At 40.2% G+C, this 16540-nt stretch overlaps 1 protein-coding gene across 2 annotated transcripts; it reads left to right on the forward strand.

Moving 5' to 3' along the window:
• The first annotated feature begins 2642 nt into the window (after positions 1-2642).
• SRI (sorcin) lies at positions 2643-11146 on the forward strand. Of its 2 annotated transcripts, XM_057432715.1 has the most exons (8): positions 2643-2792; positions 4344-4427; positions 7511-7580; positions 8312-8355; positions 9333-9480; positions 9634-9747; positions 10195-10253; positions 10893-11146. In XM_057432715.1, the coding sequence occupies exons 1-8, from the start codon at positions 2742-2744 to the stop codon at positions 10917-10919; spliced, it is 597 nt and encodes a 198-aa protein (XP_057288698.1). In that variant the 5' UTR covers positions 2643-2741; the 3' UTR covers positions 10920-11146. The 2 variants fall into 2 exon arrangements, with proteins under 2 accessions (XP_057288698.1, XP_057288699.1); XM_057432716.1 differs by lacking the exons at positions 2643-2792; positions 7511-7580 and having other exon boundaries at positions 4347-4427.
• Positions 11147-16540: the final 5394 nt, after the last annotated feature.

Here is a 16540-nt window from a genome sequence, read left to right on the forward strand (position 1 = left end):
GCTTGACTTCAGTCTTCCCACTAGAGTGATGACATATTCTTTGAGATCTGCAAAATCAGTAGCTATTTATTCTACACAGATTTCTTACTGATGTATTTCTGATGCAATGATCTTACTGTAACTTAAAAGGTTACCATAGCTCAGTAGCCCTTCAGAAGGCAGATGTGTACGTGTTGATCTCCTCCAACAGCCTCCCATTGCAGCCTCCCTTTTCCTTGGATAAAAACTGAATAAACAATTCACCAGCGCAAACAAAACACCCACCTAACAAACCATATAAAGTATATCACTTTGTTACATTTGTCTTCTAGCTGTTTCACTTATGTGTGGTTGAATTTAAATAATCTTGCAAATATTAACTACTGTGTACAGTGTTCATTACCTGTAGTCTCAGTAGAAGCACTGCAAACAAAGGATGACCAGGTATTTATGCTGACTTCCAAATGTATGAAATACATCTACCTTTTCTGTACAGCTACAGTTGTACAGTTTCAGTATCTTTATCTACCAACTGGCCCGAATCTTATCTGGTTTGTGCTGTTTTGTTTTTTTTTCTCACTAGAGCAGCTTAAATTTTTTTCCTGTTATCTTTAAGCTATTGGCAACACATATATACTATTTAAAATTTTGCTTATCAGTGTGTAACTCTTCAAATCTTATCACTTAGATTCTTTGCCACTTATTTTCAGTCTTTCCAGCCTTTAGTTTTTATCACTGTACCTAGATCCTATTTTAATTAGGAAGGCTTCTTGCCCAGACATTAATATATGAACTCTAACAAGGTTCAGCACAGTATTTCCAATGACCTACCCTGCATGTGATTAAGCCTGACAAATAAAACTATTTGACTGCTGCACTATCTGATTTCAACAGATCCTTATACAAATACTCTTGTGAGATAGGTATTTCTTAAGCCAAAAAGCTAGCCAGCTTCACTACTTTCTTTCTCAGCTGCCTGGAAAAGAGAGGTTTCATATATGCTGTCCTGTGTGATGAAGGTATCAAATAATGATTTGTCTCTTTCATTTGGCAGCTCTCTTAAATTTCACAGAACACCACAATATTTCCTTTCATGTTACTGGCAACTATTAATAGTATCAGTGTAAACAGTACTGAAATAATAAAAATGTATGCTATACAAATATCATCTGAAAGCCCAGTTTTCTGGATGATGGGTGACTCAATTACATTTACAATAAATTAGCACAATTAAATTCATAAGGCCCATAATCAAGGTTAATAATTAAACCACAAGAACAAATCTATAAAATTCTTCAGAAATTATGCTAACAAACAGAAAATAAAATGTTATGCTTTCAGATTTTTGACAGCAGGTCATTTACTCTGCAAGGTCTCCATCAGTAGACTTGTGTCAGCCAACTCTAGCAAATAATTTCTCATCCTCTTGCAACTTAATGAAATATCTCTCAACAGAGAGAAATTCTAGTATTCCGCAAGTAACCAGTCCAGCTCAGACCGTGCTGGGGCCATTTCAGTTGTTGTTGATTCCTGGGGTACTGAAATGAACAGAGACAGCAGGATTAAAGCATGAGCTATACCAGCGAGTTCCTCCAGCCTGGAGGAGGCTGTGCTGAGGCTTCTCCAGCTAAAAATAAAAACCAGAGCAGCCTCTGACCAAGCACTGCTGGTGGAGGCCAGCACAAAAGGGCTTCCTAGCTCCAGTGGGACACTGGCATTCCCTGCTCCTTCCTGCTCTGGAAGAATTTGGACCTGCAGACCCAAGAGAAAACTATACAGTTATGTAATTTCTGTGTCTCTGGGACCAGGGTAGGTGTTCATTTTGAACAGAAAGCTACAATACTAAAAAAGGAGGACAGGTTTAATGTAATCCTGCGGCTGCCTCATCCCTGGAAATGTTCAAGGCCAGGTTGGACAGGACTTTGAGCAACCTGATCTAGTGGAAGGCGTCACTGCCCATGACAGGGGGTTGGAAATAGATGATGGTCCCTTCCAACCCAATCCATTCCCTGATTCTACGCAAGATATGTACACATTAACTACTGAGTTTGCCCGCTTTATGGCTTTCTTCTGAATCACAAATAGGTGATTTTAAAACAAAGTGACTTCAACACAAGGAGATTCACGCCGCAGAGCAGCTGCCCCACGCGTGGTGTGCCAGGGACGCCACAGCAACACCCGGACCCCGGCCTTCCCGCGGCCGCTCTCTCCGGGTCCGCTCAGCTTCTTCCCAGCCGCGCGGTGGTTACCACGGGCGCCTCCCGTCCGCATCGGACGGCTGCCGGCAGCGGCACGCCGCAGCGAGCTGAACCCGCTCCCCTCCGCCTCCATCCGCCCCGCGGCTCTCCCTGCCCGTGTCCCGCCCTGACGGGGCCGCACCGCCCCGACAACGCCGGCAGCGGCGGAGACCGGAGGGTAGAGGACAAGCCCCGGACCTCGCCCCTCCACGGACGGGCCCCGCAGCAACGCTGCACCGCCCCTTTGCTGTCGGGAGGAAAAGCCGCCTCCGGGCCGGCGGCCTGTACCACCACAATGGGGGGGGGCATAACGATGGGAGACGGTTGGTCCTTCAGCTCCCGACGGCACCGTCTTGCTCTGCACGGCTGCCCCGGTGACTGAAAGCAACCGCCTGCCCAGTGCGGCTGGCAGCGCTTCCAGCCCCGGCCCTGTCCCGATCTTCCGGCCCGTCCCGGTCCCCCCTTCCTGGGCGGGTGGTTCCATCCGGGCGAGGCCAGACTGTCAGGGGCAAGTGCCAGCCGAAGATGGCGTTTCCCGGGCAGCCGGCACCCGGCGGCGGTTTCTACCAGGGCGGGGTGAGCGGCGGCTGGTGGCTCTAGGCCGCCACGGCGGAACAGCTTGCCTGGGGCTGGGCAGCCCGTTCAATGCGCGCGGCCGAGGGGGCAACCTCCGGGCTGTCCTGAGAGGTGCCCGGTAGAGCTGGGGGGGGGGGGGGGACGGGACACGACGCATCTCTGGTCCCGCGGCGCAGGCAGGGATGGCTTCAGGGGCTCACCGGGGCTGTTTGGGGCTGTCGGCTTTCAGGCTCGTGCGGGAAGCGATGAGAACCGTGTTAGGTGGGCTCTGCCCTGCCCTCTCGGCACCCTGCCCGCCGCTGACCCGCGGGAGGTGCTGCTGGGGTCAGCTCGGGGCTCCACCCGCGCGAGAGGGGACAAGCACATTCTGGCCGGTGCTGCCAGTGGGGCAGGGTCACTTCTGGGGGTGTCGCTCCCCGAGTCGGCTCACCACGGGAGCCCCCAGACGAGAGCTTTGCCTAATGCCTTGTGTAAAGGTCTGGAATTCTCAGTACAGAAAATATAAGGACCTGTTGGAGAGGGTCCAGAGGAGAGCCACAAAAGTCATCAGAGGGATGGAGCACCTCTCCTGTGCGGAAAAACTGCGCGAGTTAGTAGACTTGTTCAGCCTGGAGAAGAGAAGGCTCTGGGAAGACTTTATTGTGGCCTTTCAGTGCTTAAAAGGGGCTTATAAGATGGGAAGAGAGTTTATAGCAGGGCCTGTTGTGATAGGATGAGGGATGATGGTTTTAAACTAAAAGAGGGGAGATTCAGGCTGGATGTAAGGAGAGAATTCTCTACAGTGAGGGTGGTAAAACACTGATGCAGGTTGCCTGGAGAGGTGGTGGATGCGCCATCCCTGGAGACATTCAACACAAGGCTGGATGTGGTTCTGAGCAACCTGATGTAGTTGAGGATGTCCCTGCTCATTTTAGGGGGGGTGGACTAGATGATATTTGAAGGTCCCTTCCAACCCAGACTATTCTGTGATGCTATCAAAATCTGTCTTCACTTCAAGGGGCTGATAAATAGCCAAGTGGTGTTGAGGAACAAGGTACTCCTGCTCCAGCTCAGCAAAGGACGGGCATAGATGCTGTTACACACGGACTATTGGCTCAACTCAGTCAAACACGATTAACTTGCATTGTTCCATGAATCAGTTTCATTTAAATTTTTCCATGCTTACGGCATATTCTTCCAAGCATTTTCCTTACAGATCTGTCTTGCTCAACATTTTTGGAATGGAAATAAAAATCTGTAGTGCCTTACTAGCCGTATCTTTGGTATCCCTTATCTGTAAGTAGAGACTAAAATTCGACCCTGATGAGATACAGCGTACTGCACATAAATCAATGCATTGCTCCTGTGCAAGGTTTTACACTGATCTGCTTAAATTGTTATAAGTGAGTATATCAATACCACGTTAAGGAATTTCTTTTTTGGTTGGTTTGACTTTTTTGCTTGGTGTGTGTGTAACAACACAAGTTGATTCTTAAGTACAAACACTGTCGTTCCTTAATTCAGTTAATCTAATCATTGATTGAAAGTCAATTTTCTTCTTGATTTTTAAAGTATGGAGGAGCTCCAGGAGGACCAGCATTCCCTGAACAAGCTCAGGATCCTTTGTATGGTTATTTTGCTGCAGTAGCAGGGCAGGTAAACTTATAAAATGTTATTTATTTCTTAGAATTTTCTTTTTTCCTGGGGAATGATTTCTGTGTTAGCTTTTGGCAAGGGGAATCCTTAGTATTTGCAGTGAGGAAAACTGTTGTTTCAAGTTGTTTGGGTTTGTTGTTTTTTTTAACCAACAGAATGGTTTTACTTAGCCTATCTGCTACATAGAGCTGTATAGCTTGACCATATAGCTATATACACAGTAACTACAGAGTTTAAGTAATGCTGTTAGTTTCTGCATACAGTGTGTCTGTGTGTGTAAATGCAGACATAGATACACATACATCTATGTATATAAGCACTGTATTTCCTGTGTAAGTATATACAGGGCCTATATAGTTATATGAAATGTTGTAACTGAATTGTGGCTCAGCTCGGGGTTGGGTAATGCTACCAGCTTCAGAAGGAAGCAGGAAACAATGGGAAGTATGAGCTGTGGAGATGGCTTGGCTAAGAGCAGGAAATGCTAATAAGAAAGAGATCATGGCATGATCTTAATAGACTCACAAATGGAAAAGCAGTCTGGAGTTGTACCAGTATCTGGGTTTGCTGGGAGGATGGAGTGGTTATTCTTTTAGAGGAAAAGGCATTCGCAGCTTTGATATAGGTCTTTCTTTTTTCCTCCCTGTCATTCTGCACTCCATTTTTAATTTATTTCCTATATTTTTGTGGCATATATTTGTTTTGTATGATTATGGATGCTACTAGAAATAAGTAGTTCTTGAGCTGTAGTTTAGATGCAAAGAGGTGCATTGAGATAAGCTCTGTCTTGGTTGTCCATATATATAGCTATTTATTGCTCCCTTCTAGGGGGTGTGAAAATCTAAAACTCTGCTCCTAGATCTGTTATTCACAGGTATGTAACCACAACATGGAAATTTGAATTCAGCAGTATTAGCTGATATTTAAATTCCCAGTTTAAAGAGTGTAATTTGGGTTTTGTTCTGTACGTTATTCTTTTGATTTAGTAATGCATCTTACAGTATATATATTACTTCTCTAAATTGCTTATGAAAATATGTAGACCATGTATTTTTGTAGTACAGGAGAACACTGGAATGACCTATGTGTAGTGAGGCAGGCCTCTCAGATAAGGTGGAGCCCAGGCTAAATTCTGCTAAACATGCTGGCCATTTACTTGTCAGATGAGATGCCTTTGCACCTGGATGTGTGACAGGAATCAGCAGTGGAGCAAGTGACTGGCGCTGGAAAAATGAGTAAGCTGCTAGTGTAAAGAGAAAGGGAGGTAACAGCAAACAGAATGCAGTAATGTGGAGAAGAGATGGCAGGAGCTTGACCTCAGCAAAGCATAGACCATCCCCAGGCTTCTCCAGTGAGGGAGGATTACTGAAAGCTGGAGAGCCAGTGAGCTAATGGGTACGATCAAGTTTCATTTAATACTTAAGTTAGTACTCTTAAATACTTTCTATTTGTAGAAATCATTCATTATTGAAATAAGCTGGGTAGCTTTTGAAATGTTATCCTTGGAATTGTAAGAGTCAGTTTCAGAGACCTGTGACTGTGCAGAAGTAAAAATACTGTAAGAAGAAAGTGAAATAGAACAGGTAGAAGAAAGAAGCATTGTTTTAAATCTTTATTTGAGTCTGTCTTTGTAGGAAGTAATAGAAGCAATAATTTTCATTTTTCTGTTCTCAAAACCCCTGTGCCTTGTCCAGTTTAACTGCTTATGTTCTACTTTAAAAAAAAAGAAAAAAAAAGGGCCAAGCATCTTTTTTTATAATAGTAATCATGATTACAAATCCTGCTTCTCTTCCTGCCTCTCCTAAAGATCCTGCCTTTGTTTCAGAAGGCACAAGGAATTTGAAGAGATTTGCTGCTTAATATGCATGGCTGTTTCAATTCTCTTTTTTTTTTTTTTATTTTTGCGTGAAAGTAAAATTTTAAATACATTTATATTGTTAGGCTGATGGAGTAGATTTGAATCAATTTTGGAATTTGCTGCCACTAATTTTACATAGAATCAAATCATTATTGCTCTTTTTTTCAGACCTTGTCAAATGTAATTTAACATATTAACTACTACTTGTCCTATAAGCAGCGATACTTCATTTCGGAAAGTTACCTGGGTGTGCCATTCCTGCTGTGCCAATTAGTAGCATGTCCTGGTTATTAAAAAAAAATGAAGATAGAAAGTGCTTACTTAAAATATTATGAAGATGCCGAGGCAAATAAATTTCTTTTGAATATAAAGCAACTCTCTTTTCACTATTTAATGCTTTACAAAAGTGACATCATATTTTAGATCTACAGATACACCATTCCATACTTGAATGAGTCAGATTATCTTGAACTCTGTATGAACTGAACTTCATGTTGTGTGCTTGAGGAATGTGACCTATTAATTCCAGCTCCACTTTTGACAGCTCACTGCTTTCCATGAGTTGGCAGTTGTTTTCTCTACGTGTCTCTGAGCAGGATCTGTTGGCAGTGAGTCATTTTCCAAACCGTGCAGATAGGTACCTTTCCTGTGTTTGTTTGGTTTTTCTTTCAAAGTTCTTTGCTTTCTGCTTTTGTTCTGCTAACAACTGCTATTCACCAAAAAACAGGGAGTTTTAGATTTGTAAGTCTTAGGGCTGTCTTGAGAAGAGTGTCTGTATGATCTGGGTTCCTGGTTTCCTACTGTAGCAGTGAGATCATAAATGTGTAATCTAAGGTGACTACAATATCCACTAAGTTAAAATTAGCACTTTAAGGAAAGCTGTCTTTCTGTTCAAAATCGTGTGCCTTGGTTTCTGTGCAGCTGGCTCTCAACTATATGCTACTAATATTTGAGGTAGATTTGTTGCTTTGGGATTATTTTTAAAGTTCACTTTGTAGTGCATCATTAGATAGGAAAACTAATGCATATTGCAAAATTATCAACTAAAGAAACATTGTTACAGGTAATGGGTTATAAAAGACAGTTTCTGTCCTATAGCAAACAGGTAGTCAGTTGGTTTTTGAAAGGGTAACTACCTGCCACTGAAAAGGGAGTGGGTACTGGGAATAAGCAGCCTGGGAGAGGGGATTAAAACAATAGCTGATACATCTTCTGTTACCAAAAGGATGGACAAATAGATGCTGATGAGCTACAGAGATGTCTCACCCAATCAGGGATTGCAGGAGCCTATAAACGTAAGTTAATGATTTAAATTAAAAAAAAAACAACCCTAAAGCATACCATTTCTTCTGCCATCTGCTAGAAAACACTTGTAGTTGTGCTTTCTGTAGAATTTTGGGGCTTTTATTATTTGCATGGTAAACATGCTTGCTTTCCATATGGAAATGTAAATTCTCTGCATTTAGTTCTATACATGTAGGACTTTCCTTCTCAGCCTCCTAATTTTTCCTCCCCAGTGCTGGGCTGTGAAGTTGGGGAAGCATTTTGTTTTGTTCTTTAAAAGACAGCCATTTCTTAAAAAGGTGTTTTGCTTTGCTCAATATCAAAGCTCAGCTCAAAAACAAGAATTTCTGTAGCATGACTCCTCTGTCAGGATACCTCATGTTCAATTTAGAAAGTGGAGCTTCTATGAGTAAAACTGGCTTGCTCAAGCGGTGTCTATAGTCAAATAGAAATGGCTGAAACCTAAAACCTTTATGGATTGAGATAAGAGCATATTAATTTTAAATATAAAGTGAATTGCCTCTAGGTTGACTGCTGTCATTTTTTCTAACAAGTATTCATGAAAAGCTCTTATTTGGATCAAAATATGGTACGAGTCTGTCCAGTGGAAGCAATTAGATAATATTCTATACATTATATTAGCAGCATATAATAAAAAGCAATTTAAAATTTTATGTTTAGATAAAGTTAAAAATAATTCTTTTAAGGTAATTTATTTTTTTCCATGTTCTAATTTAAATAGCTTTCAATTTAGAGACTTGCAGACTCATGATCTCGATGCTGGATGTATCCTTTACTATGAAATGTAAAAATTTTTTGCATTATGTAAGCAAAGATGAGAGGGTGCCAAAATTTTGGGAAATGCTTTATAATTCCCATTCGGGCCTTACTTGATAAGTATTGTGATCTTTATGGTTAGGTAGCTACAAAATTCCATTCTTATTTGTTTGCAAGGATGAAATAATAATAAAGGAGGCTCTCAATGGCTGATACTCTTAAAACAAGTGGTATCCCTCTAAGCCTAGGGGCTGGTCTGGCAGCCCAGAATAGTTTTGTGCAAACTAGCTCATCGTGTCAAGTTGGACAACATTCCAATCCGTGCTAATGAATTAAGCATTTATACTACCTAGCCTGAATATAATCTAAGCCCCCCTAAAGGAAGCGCCTGGAATGAATCAGGTGTCAGTATCTAATGCGGTGGTGTATGGCATTCAGCAGTAGGACCTATGGAAGACTGGCATACACAGTACAAGGCTAGAATCTTTGGAGTGTTTTTTAGTCAAAACTTAAGTTGCCATGTTCAAATGTTTTGCTGTTTATAAAGAGCAGAAGTGAAACTGGAAGGGCTGTTAGCTCACCTTCAACAAATGTTGCAGAATGCAAGAGACTTTTTCATTTGGCATCTATTTTTGTTTCAGTTATGTATTTCATTTGTAACAATAATATTGTGGCAGGTAAAAGAAAAGTGTGTGAAGTAAGTTAAAATCATAAAGAGCAAATAACTTTATCAGGTTTCAGTGGGAAGAAGTGGGGAGAGCAAGTTCTCTGACCTTTGGGTTTGGTCGGTAGTTTTATCTCTTTGCTGTGGGTTGCTGTAGTTAGTTTTCCACCGGAAAACTTAGAGTAAAACATTGTTAATATTGATCTCCAAGAAAAAAAAAATAACTACAGATGATAAAAAATACAAATTGCCATTCAAAAGGGGTTTTTAGATTTTTTTTTTTTTTTAAGTTAAGAAACATTTTCCTTATCTTTGAAATCAGAGGGATATGTCTGGCACACTGGGATTTAATGAGTTTAAAGAACTTTGGGCTGTGATCAGTGGCTGGAAGCAACACTTTGTAAGTTTTGACAACGATAGAAGTGGTACAGTGGATCGCCAAGAATTGGAGAAAGCCTTGATGACCATGGGTAAGTTTTGAAATGTTCTTGTCTCAGGTGCTGATTTAGAGCACTTCCCAGTACCTCTTACCATCCTGCAATAACTGACACATATTTCCAATTAAAAATGTGTTGGATTCTATTAACCTGTCTTTTCAAAGTAGACTTTTTATTCTCAAATAGGATTCAGACTGAGCCCACAGGCAGTGACCGCGATCACAAGGCGATACAGCACTCATGGCAAGATTACATTTGATGATTACGTTGCCTGCTGTGTGAAACTCAGAGCTCTCACTGGTATGCTGGATTACAGCCTCGTTACTGTCATCCCCATAATACATTTTTATTTAATAAAATCTGATTACTCACTTAACTGAAGTTCAACTTTTAACTTTTACACAGCACAAAATAGGTTTCTTTCAATAGAATTTACAGGCAAAACTGGAACAATTACAGATTATGATGTTTTAATTTCCAATTGAAAAATGGATTTAAAACTAATGCAGGGTTTATTCCAGAGATTAGAAGAGTTATGATATAAAAATTGGGCAACTATTTATTAACAGAACATGAAGGATTGTATATGATAAATATGACAATTAAGTACAGGAGATTAAGTCTTGGAATGAATTGTAGTGTTCTTCGTGAGTTCTCATTTATGTGACTTGGGAATTCTATGAAAGTACTAAAAAAAAAAGTAACTGTAATTATTCTTATCTGATTTCTATTAATGTATTTTTTCAGAATGCTTTAGAAGAAGGGATGTATCTCAGCAGGGCTTTGTGAACTTCCAGTATGATGATGTAAGTGAACTTTAAAGAAGCAGTTACAATTACAGGGTAAAACTGAAGAAAAAGTTAAAACTGAAGAAAAGCAGTAATAATTTGAGTTCATTCGTGTCTTCCCTATGCTTCTGGTGTTCCCTGAGAGCACAAAGGTTTTCAGTTTTCCTGAGTATTATCTCAGAAAGTTTTCATGTATTTTATAGAGTTCTGTAATATGTTGTGCATTTTTGCCTGGACTTCCTACCAGAGTGGCTCAAGAAGATCTAAGAAGCTACATCACTCACTCACATGAATTCCTCATATCATTTTCTGGGATATTTTTTCCTTTCTTTGTTTCAAAGCTTGGTAGGCTTTTTTCCCTAGAAAAGGTTGGGGAGGTGAGAGTGGCCAAGACACAAAGCCAGTCTTGGCTTCCCATCTGCATCTGTGCAGGAAAAGGATAACGCTAGGTTCAGATGTTCCTGGGGGTTTTATTGTTATTGTTGAGGAGCTCCTTTGGTTTAATTGCTAGCTAATTTTCATATTTAGTTTCAAAGCTTTGTTGTTCATGGGCTGAATTTGTTTACAGAAAAGAGCAGTGACAATGGGTAGTTTAGGAGAAAAAATGAAAACTTGTTCTCTACCATACATCTAATAAGTGATTGTTCTTTTTTTCAGTTCATACAGTGTGTTATGAGCATCTAAATCAAAAGGAAGCAAGCCATGGATGATCGTGATTAACATTCCAGTTTGTGTTTTGCTTTGCCAAATCTTCCAATGATTGTGTATCTCAGTAATGGAAATTACATATTTTTATGCAGGTATCACTTTGGTTGGTTTTTTTTCAGTTTTTACAGTGAATATGTAATATTCATGTAATACTGTCTGTAACTTCTAACTGTAACTATTAAAGATGTTTTTATTCTCATAAACTTGCAATTAACTGCGTATAGCTCAAATTATGCAGATAGTAAGATTTTCTTGTGTTTACTTTTTTCCTGCGATGCACTAAAACCAGTTCCTGGAGTGCAGCTTGCCTTTTTCTGTCTTAAACAGTATCATGCGTATGGCATAAGATGATAAATATTCTTCTCTCTTTGACAGCGTAAGACAGGTGTACGAACTGAAAGAGCTTTTGGAATGGTTATTTTAGGCTGGTCTATTAGAACATCAGTAAGATTAAGTTGCTTATTTTGACAGCTAGCTATCTTCAGGATGAAGTCTGTGACAACATGTGCTGAACACAAGACTACCTGATAGAACTTCTCATAGGCAGGTGTGCGACAAAGCACAGCAGAGAACTCTCCTGGCAGTGTGCTCTTGCATAGGGGCCTTTTGCTCCAGTAAGGTTCTCGCTCTGTTTGTGTCACTATATAAACCACTTTTAAACATACAAAAACTATGCTGTGTCAGTTTATACCTTAACTTTCCCTTGATCAATGAACTTTTAAGGTGCCAGGCTTCAGTACATGTAAATTAATGTTTCTGTCTCCTGCACTTCAAATCCTAACAAGCAGGCTTCTTGCCTCAGGATGCCAATTAATACATAGGGCCCAAAACTCACTTTTGAAAAATTCTTGCTAGATGACTGTTTCAGATCATGGCAGCGGCCACCAGTGCTGTAGAATTCACATGAAAGCAGATACAAAAAGGCAAGACTTTTTTGACTGAGAATTTTCAGGGAAGAAAAGAAGGGTGTTTGGTGAGGACTTTTGGTTGTATTTTGGGGGGTATGGGGAGTTTTTTCCTGAGGGAAGATTGACACAGTATGGTAAGAGGGAGCAGCACAACTGTTTGGAGGTAGTTCAGACATTTTTCCAGTTAAATAAGTTAATGAAACTTTGTTAATTTGGGTCACTTTTGCATACCACAGCGGAGTGATAGATGTTCTTTTGCTAGTCTTGCAGATGGAAAGAATGCCAGAAGAATGTTAAAAGGAGTATATTTCTTATATTACTGGTTTAGAGCACTTCTGGGGAGGATCTTTTGCCCTAAGGCATTCCTTAAGCATGTAAGCAAAGCTATACATATATGCATACATATAGATACGTATGTGTACATGTCACTGGACAAACAACAGAAGTGATTGTCAGAGCAGAAATCTTGACTGAAGATACTATTTTGTACCCTAACTACTAGCTAGTATTACTGTAAAATCCAGATCACTAGTTCCCGGGCTCTAAATGCCAAGCAGGCTGGTCTCACCTAAAGAAGCAACTGGTATATACTACTTGGATCTTCTTATAGTTTTATTTCAGAAGCTAGTTCTCTTTATGCCTTCAAAAAATTGTTTTAAAGGCATAGATGTGAATGTACTTCCACATTCTGATAATTGTACGTTGTCCTGTTGCACATAAGGTTGGGAATGGAATGCTGCACAAAGCATTTCTAACATAGTAACCAAACTCCATAAAGGTTTGTCTGAGTGAGCATCAGTTCGGCTGCAGTTCAAAACTTAAACAGCTGGCAAGGTTAGTAAGAGCAAAGGCTGTTCTTCCTGTAGGGTTTTGATTAGACCATTTTGCATAAACACAGTATTCACCCTCACACTGCTAACTTTGCCCTAAAAATTATGAGACAACTTTACCAAAATGCGCCTTGACCACGCAACTTTCATCTTACACTTTCGCTTAATTGTGTTGCTAGTCCAGTACTAGGTTTATCTGGAATGGAGTTAATTTTCTTTACATTAGCCCACAGGCTGCCGTAGTTTAGATGTGTGACTAAACCAGCACAGACAACACACCAGGGGTTCAGCTGTGCAATGCTTGCACAGCATCAGGGTCTCAGTTTCTCACTTTATGACAATGATGAGTAGGCTGAAGGTGGGCAAGAGGCTGGGAGGGAACACGGTGGGGAGAGCTGACCTGACTGACCAAAGGGATATTCCACACCATGTAAAGTTGTGCTCAGCGCTAAACTTTGGGCAGGGGTAGGTCTCTCCAAAGCAGCTGTTGCGTGAGGACTGGTTGTGCATTACTCTGGGGGGTGGGAGGTGGTGAGTGAGTGTCTTTGCACGGCTTACACACACACACACAATTTTTCATTCATTTATTAAGCTGATTTGCTTTGGTCTGCACTTTTTTGCTTTTGCTCCTCCAAATCTCCAGCCAGCACAGGCCTGAAACTGCTAATGACAGCAAACATCAGACAATAACGAATACAACATCCTTGTAAAGAAGTGTAACTTATTAAATGATCAGAGACCTCACAGAAGTTCCACACTCCTATACAGGTATAAAGTTATGCAATAAATTATGAGACTTACTGGTGAAATAATACATGGGAGTAAAATTAGCTTATTTTGCATAATTTGAGGGTGGTTTTGGGGGTAGGATTACTTCTTGATTTTTTATAGTGAGAGGTGTAACAGGTGGCTGGAGCAGTGAAGGAGGAGGACCAATAACACTCAGACTCAAGTCTTTCTCAGTTTTACTTCCTCAGGCTGAATTACTGTTTTGGCAGCAGCCAGCTACTTGGCAGTGAATTGCTGCAAGAACAACAGTGTGAACCAACAGGCTTTCTTTGGGAATCTTCTTGTAAACACAAAACCAAGAAAAGCGGAAGCCAAATTGCTGCAAACCCAGGAATGAATCCTAGGTTACCTGAGAAAGAATTGCTTTTTATTTGCCATAAGCATTTAAAAAATCCATGGTATTGTCTTTGATAGAATAAATCATTTAGATGTAAACTAAGATAATAAATACTTTTGCTAAGGAGTGATGACAGAATTTGCTATCATCTAGCTAAACAAAAAAAGCTTCCCCATTAAGACTAGATTGTGTGGACAATTAGAATATGCTGGTTACCCACTTTAGGGAAACCGTTAACTTTGAACGAAGGGTTTCTTTTTCCCACAGGGCACACTAGGAAGGACGCTTACACGATACTGTGTGGTGTGATTGCTCCTGACCTTTCTGCAAACTGGGTGTAGTTTACAATATTCTTTCTAGGTTGCCCTCAGACATGCAAACCTGAGGAACAGTAACTGTAGATTTGCCTTGAGACCATCAGGACCATAAGTCAAAGACTGAGAAGCTCACAGGATCATTTTAAACCCTGGAATGTGAAAAATAACATCCGTATTCTGTTATTAGACAGTAGTTTGGGGTTTTTTTTGTTGTTCTTTTGTTTGTTTGTTTCCATGCATGCAGCATCTTTTTTCTTTTTACAGAGACCTGTAAAGTAGGAAGTGCTAAAATGTAAGGATTTAATGAGAACAAAGTACACACAACAGTCTTTGTCATTGAAAGTCACTTTACTGATGTTACAGTATGTCAGTAACATTGAAAACCACAGGCATTTGTATTAAATACTCCCATGGAAGTAGATACTGTGATGCTGTTATTAGAAGTGAGCAGGAATTTAGAACCCCAAATTATAATTATTTGATTTTATAAAAAGCAACATTTTGGTTAGCTACATGAAAGCCAGATTCATTCACTTCAACAGCCCAATGCCTGTGATGTTTTATGACAGAAATATCACACTCAAAGCTAGAAAGTTGTAAATTGCAATGCTTCATTTTGGTATTTGTCAAAATCTTATGTTTCTACTACATCAGGTATGATTTTTTTAAGGATTTTTAACAAGCAAAGACAACAATATGATGTAGGGTGGTTGTTTTTGCCAATAGTAGCCAGCCCCAGTGGTGAAACGAGATTCTCATCACCTCTGTCAGTGTTTTACCAATCAGGGCTAGTTCGAGTGAAAAAATAGTTTTGTTTTTCATTCCTTTTTACAGCAATGCCCAAGTTAAACATCAGCACAAAATGAAGCTGGCAGAGGCAATGGGTATATACTGCCCCAAAAGCTTTGCTGAAAGAACTGCTTGTATTGTGTTCTCTCCAGCAGATTAAAAATTTTGCAATGCTTTGCTACTTTGAAAAAAATATTCCGCATTTATGCAACAATAAAAATATGTACTGTATTCTATATAAAACACCACCTATTTTCATATATATTTATCCTTAAGGAAAGAAAAATCAGGTTATATATTCACAGTTTGAGTATGTTCTGGACTGTATCTCCAAGCATAAAATACACAGAATCTCTACACAGGCAGTGAGCAGGAGTCCTTGTACCAATAATTGAAAGCAATCAGCAACTGCTGTTCTACAGAGCCTTAACAACAATGCATGATTAGCTGCTCGCACCACTAGATGTACAAGGTCAGCCAGGCCTACACACAGAATTTCTAATGTGATTGTAAAAATAGACTCTCCATGCCAAAATTAGAATATATAAGGTCTTAAGGCCTCGTGTTAAGACTGGTTTTTTTAACCAAAACTATTTGTTTATTCAGAGGAATACAGAAACAGTAAAGAAAAAAAGCAAAAGCTTGTTGCTTTGACATTTTATGCTCTAGTAATTAAAAATAGTATAAGACAGACACCCATGCTTCTCCTTTAGAGAATGTGTTTTCTTTTTAACTGCTCTGTGCTTCTTTTCCCCAGTCTTCCTTGCCTCACTCTGTGTTAATATTGCAATAATGATCTGTCTACATAGCAGTTCTTGAACAGTTTAAAGCTGGCTTAGCTGAAGTGATCTTGAAACACATGTAAATGGGATGCTAGAGAACTAAACCTGCCACAGCTGGCTAGGTGAGCCAGTTCTGAAGTTTCTCCAGTGTGAGCAAAGGACCACATTTCTGTGTTCTGCACTTATTTTTACTGCTTGTTTTGGTTGAGATAACATCTGAATGTTGTCTGTAGTAGTGCTTCTCCAAGTAAACTTGTGGAATGACAAGATACTACATGTTGGGTGCATGAGTTACTGTTAAGAAAGCTGTAGTTGCCATCAGCATCCATACTTCCAGCACCAGAAATATTTTGCGTAAACTGACTTGGAAAATAGGTAAAAATAGGTGGCTGATAGAAACTATTACTTCCTCTCCTGTTTCTGATGAAACCACACTTAAAAGAGTCCTATCTATCTGTATTGCAGCTACATCTACACAATCAGTTGCGCTCTTTCCTTGTTTCCTGCTCTAGTAGGATAACAGGCACATGCACACACGAATGTTCCCTCACCAGGAAGTCACAGGATGACAAGCTGTACACATGTGCAGTTTATTCATATTGGTCTTCAGGAAATCTGCTCAAAGCCAAATCCCATATTGCTGATAAATGTCATTATGGTTTGGAAACCATGCAGATTGTGGGTCATCAGCTCAGCAGTCTGATGAATTCTGGGCAAAACAAAAAAAAATGGCTTCAGAGGAGACCAGAATTCACAAGTTCTAAAAAATGAGGCAAATAACCTCACATTGTGGTTGATAACAATAGCCCAAACAGTCTGCTAATGATACAGAAACTCCAAATAAC

This window comes from Pezoporus wallicus, unplaced genomic scaffold (genome assembly GCF_028554395.1).
Source record: "Pezoporus wallicus isolate ANWC-B61680 ecotype Strahan unplaced genomic scaffold, APGP_CSIRO_Pwel_v1 scaffold_2584, whole genome shotgun sequence".
Classification (NCBI taxonomy): Eukaryota; Metazoa; Chordata; class Aves; order Psittaciformes; family Psittacidae; genus Pezoporus; species Pezoporus wallicus.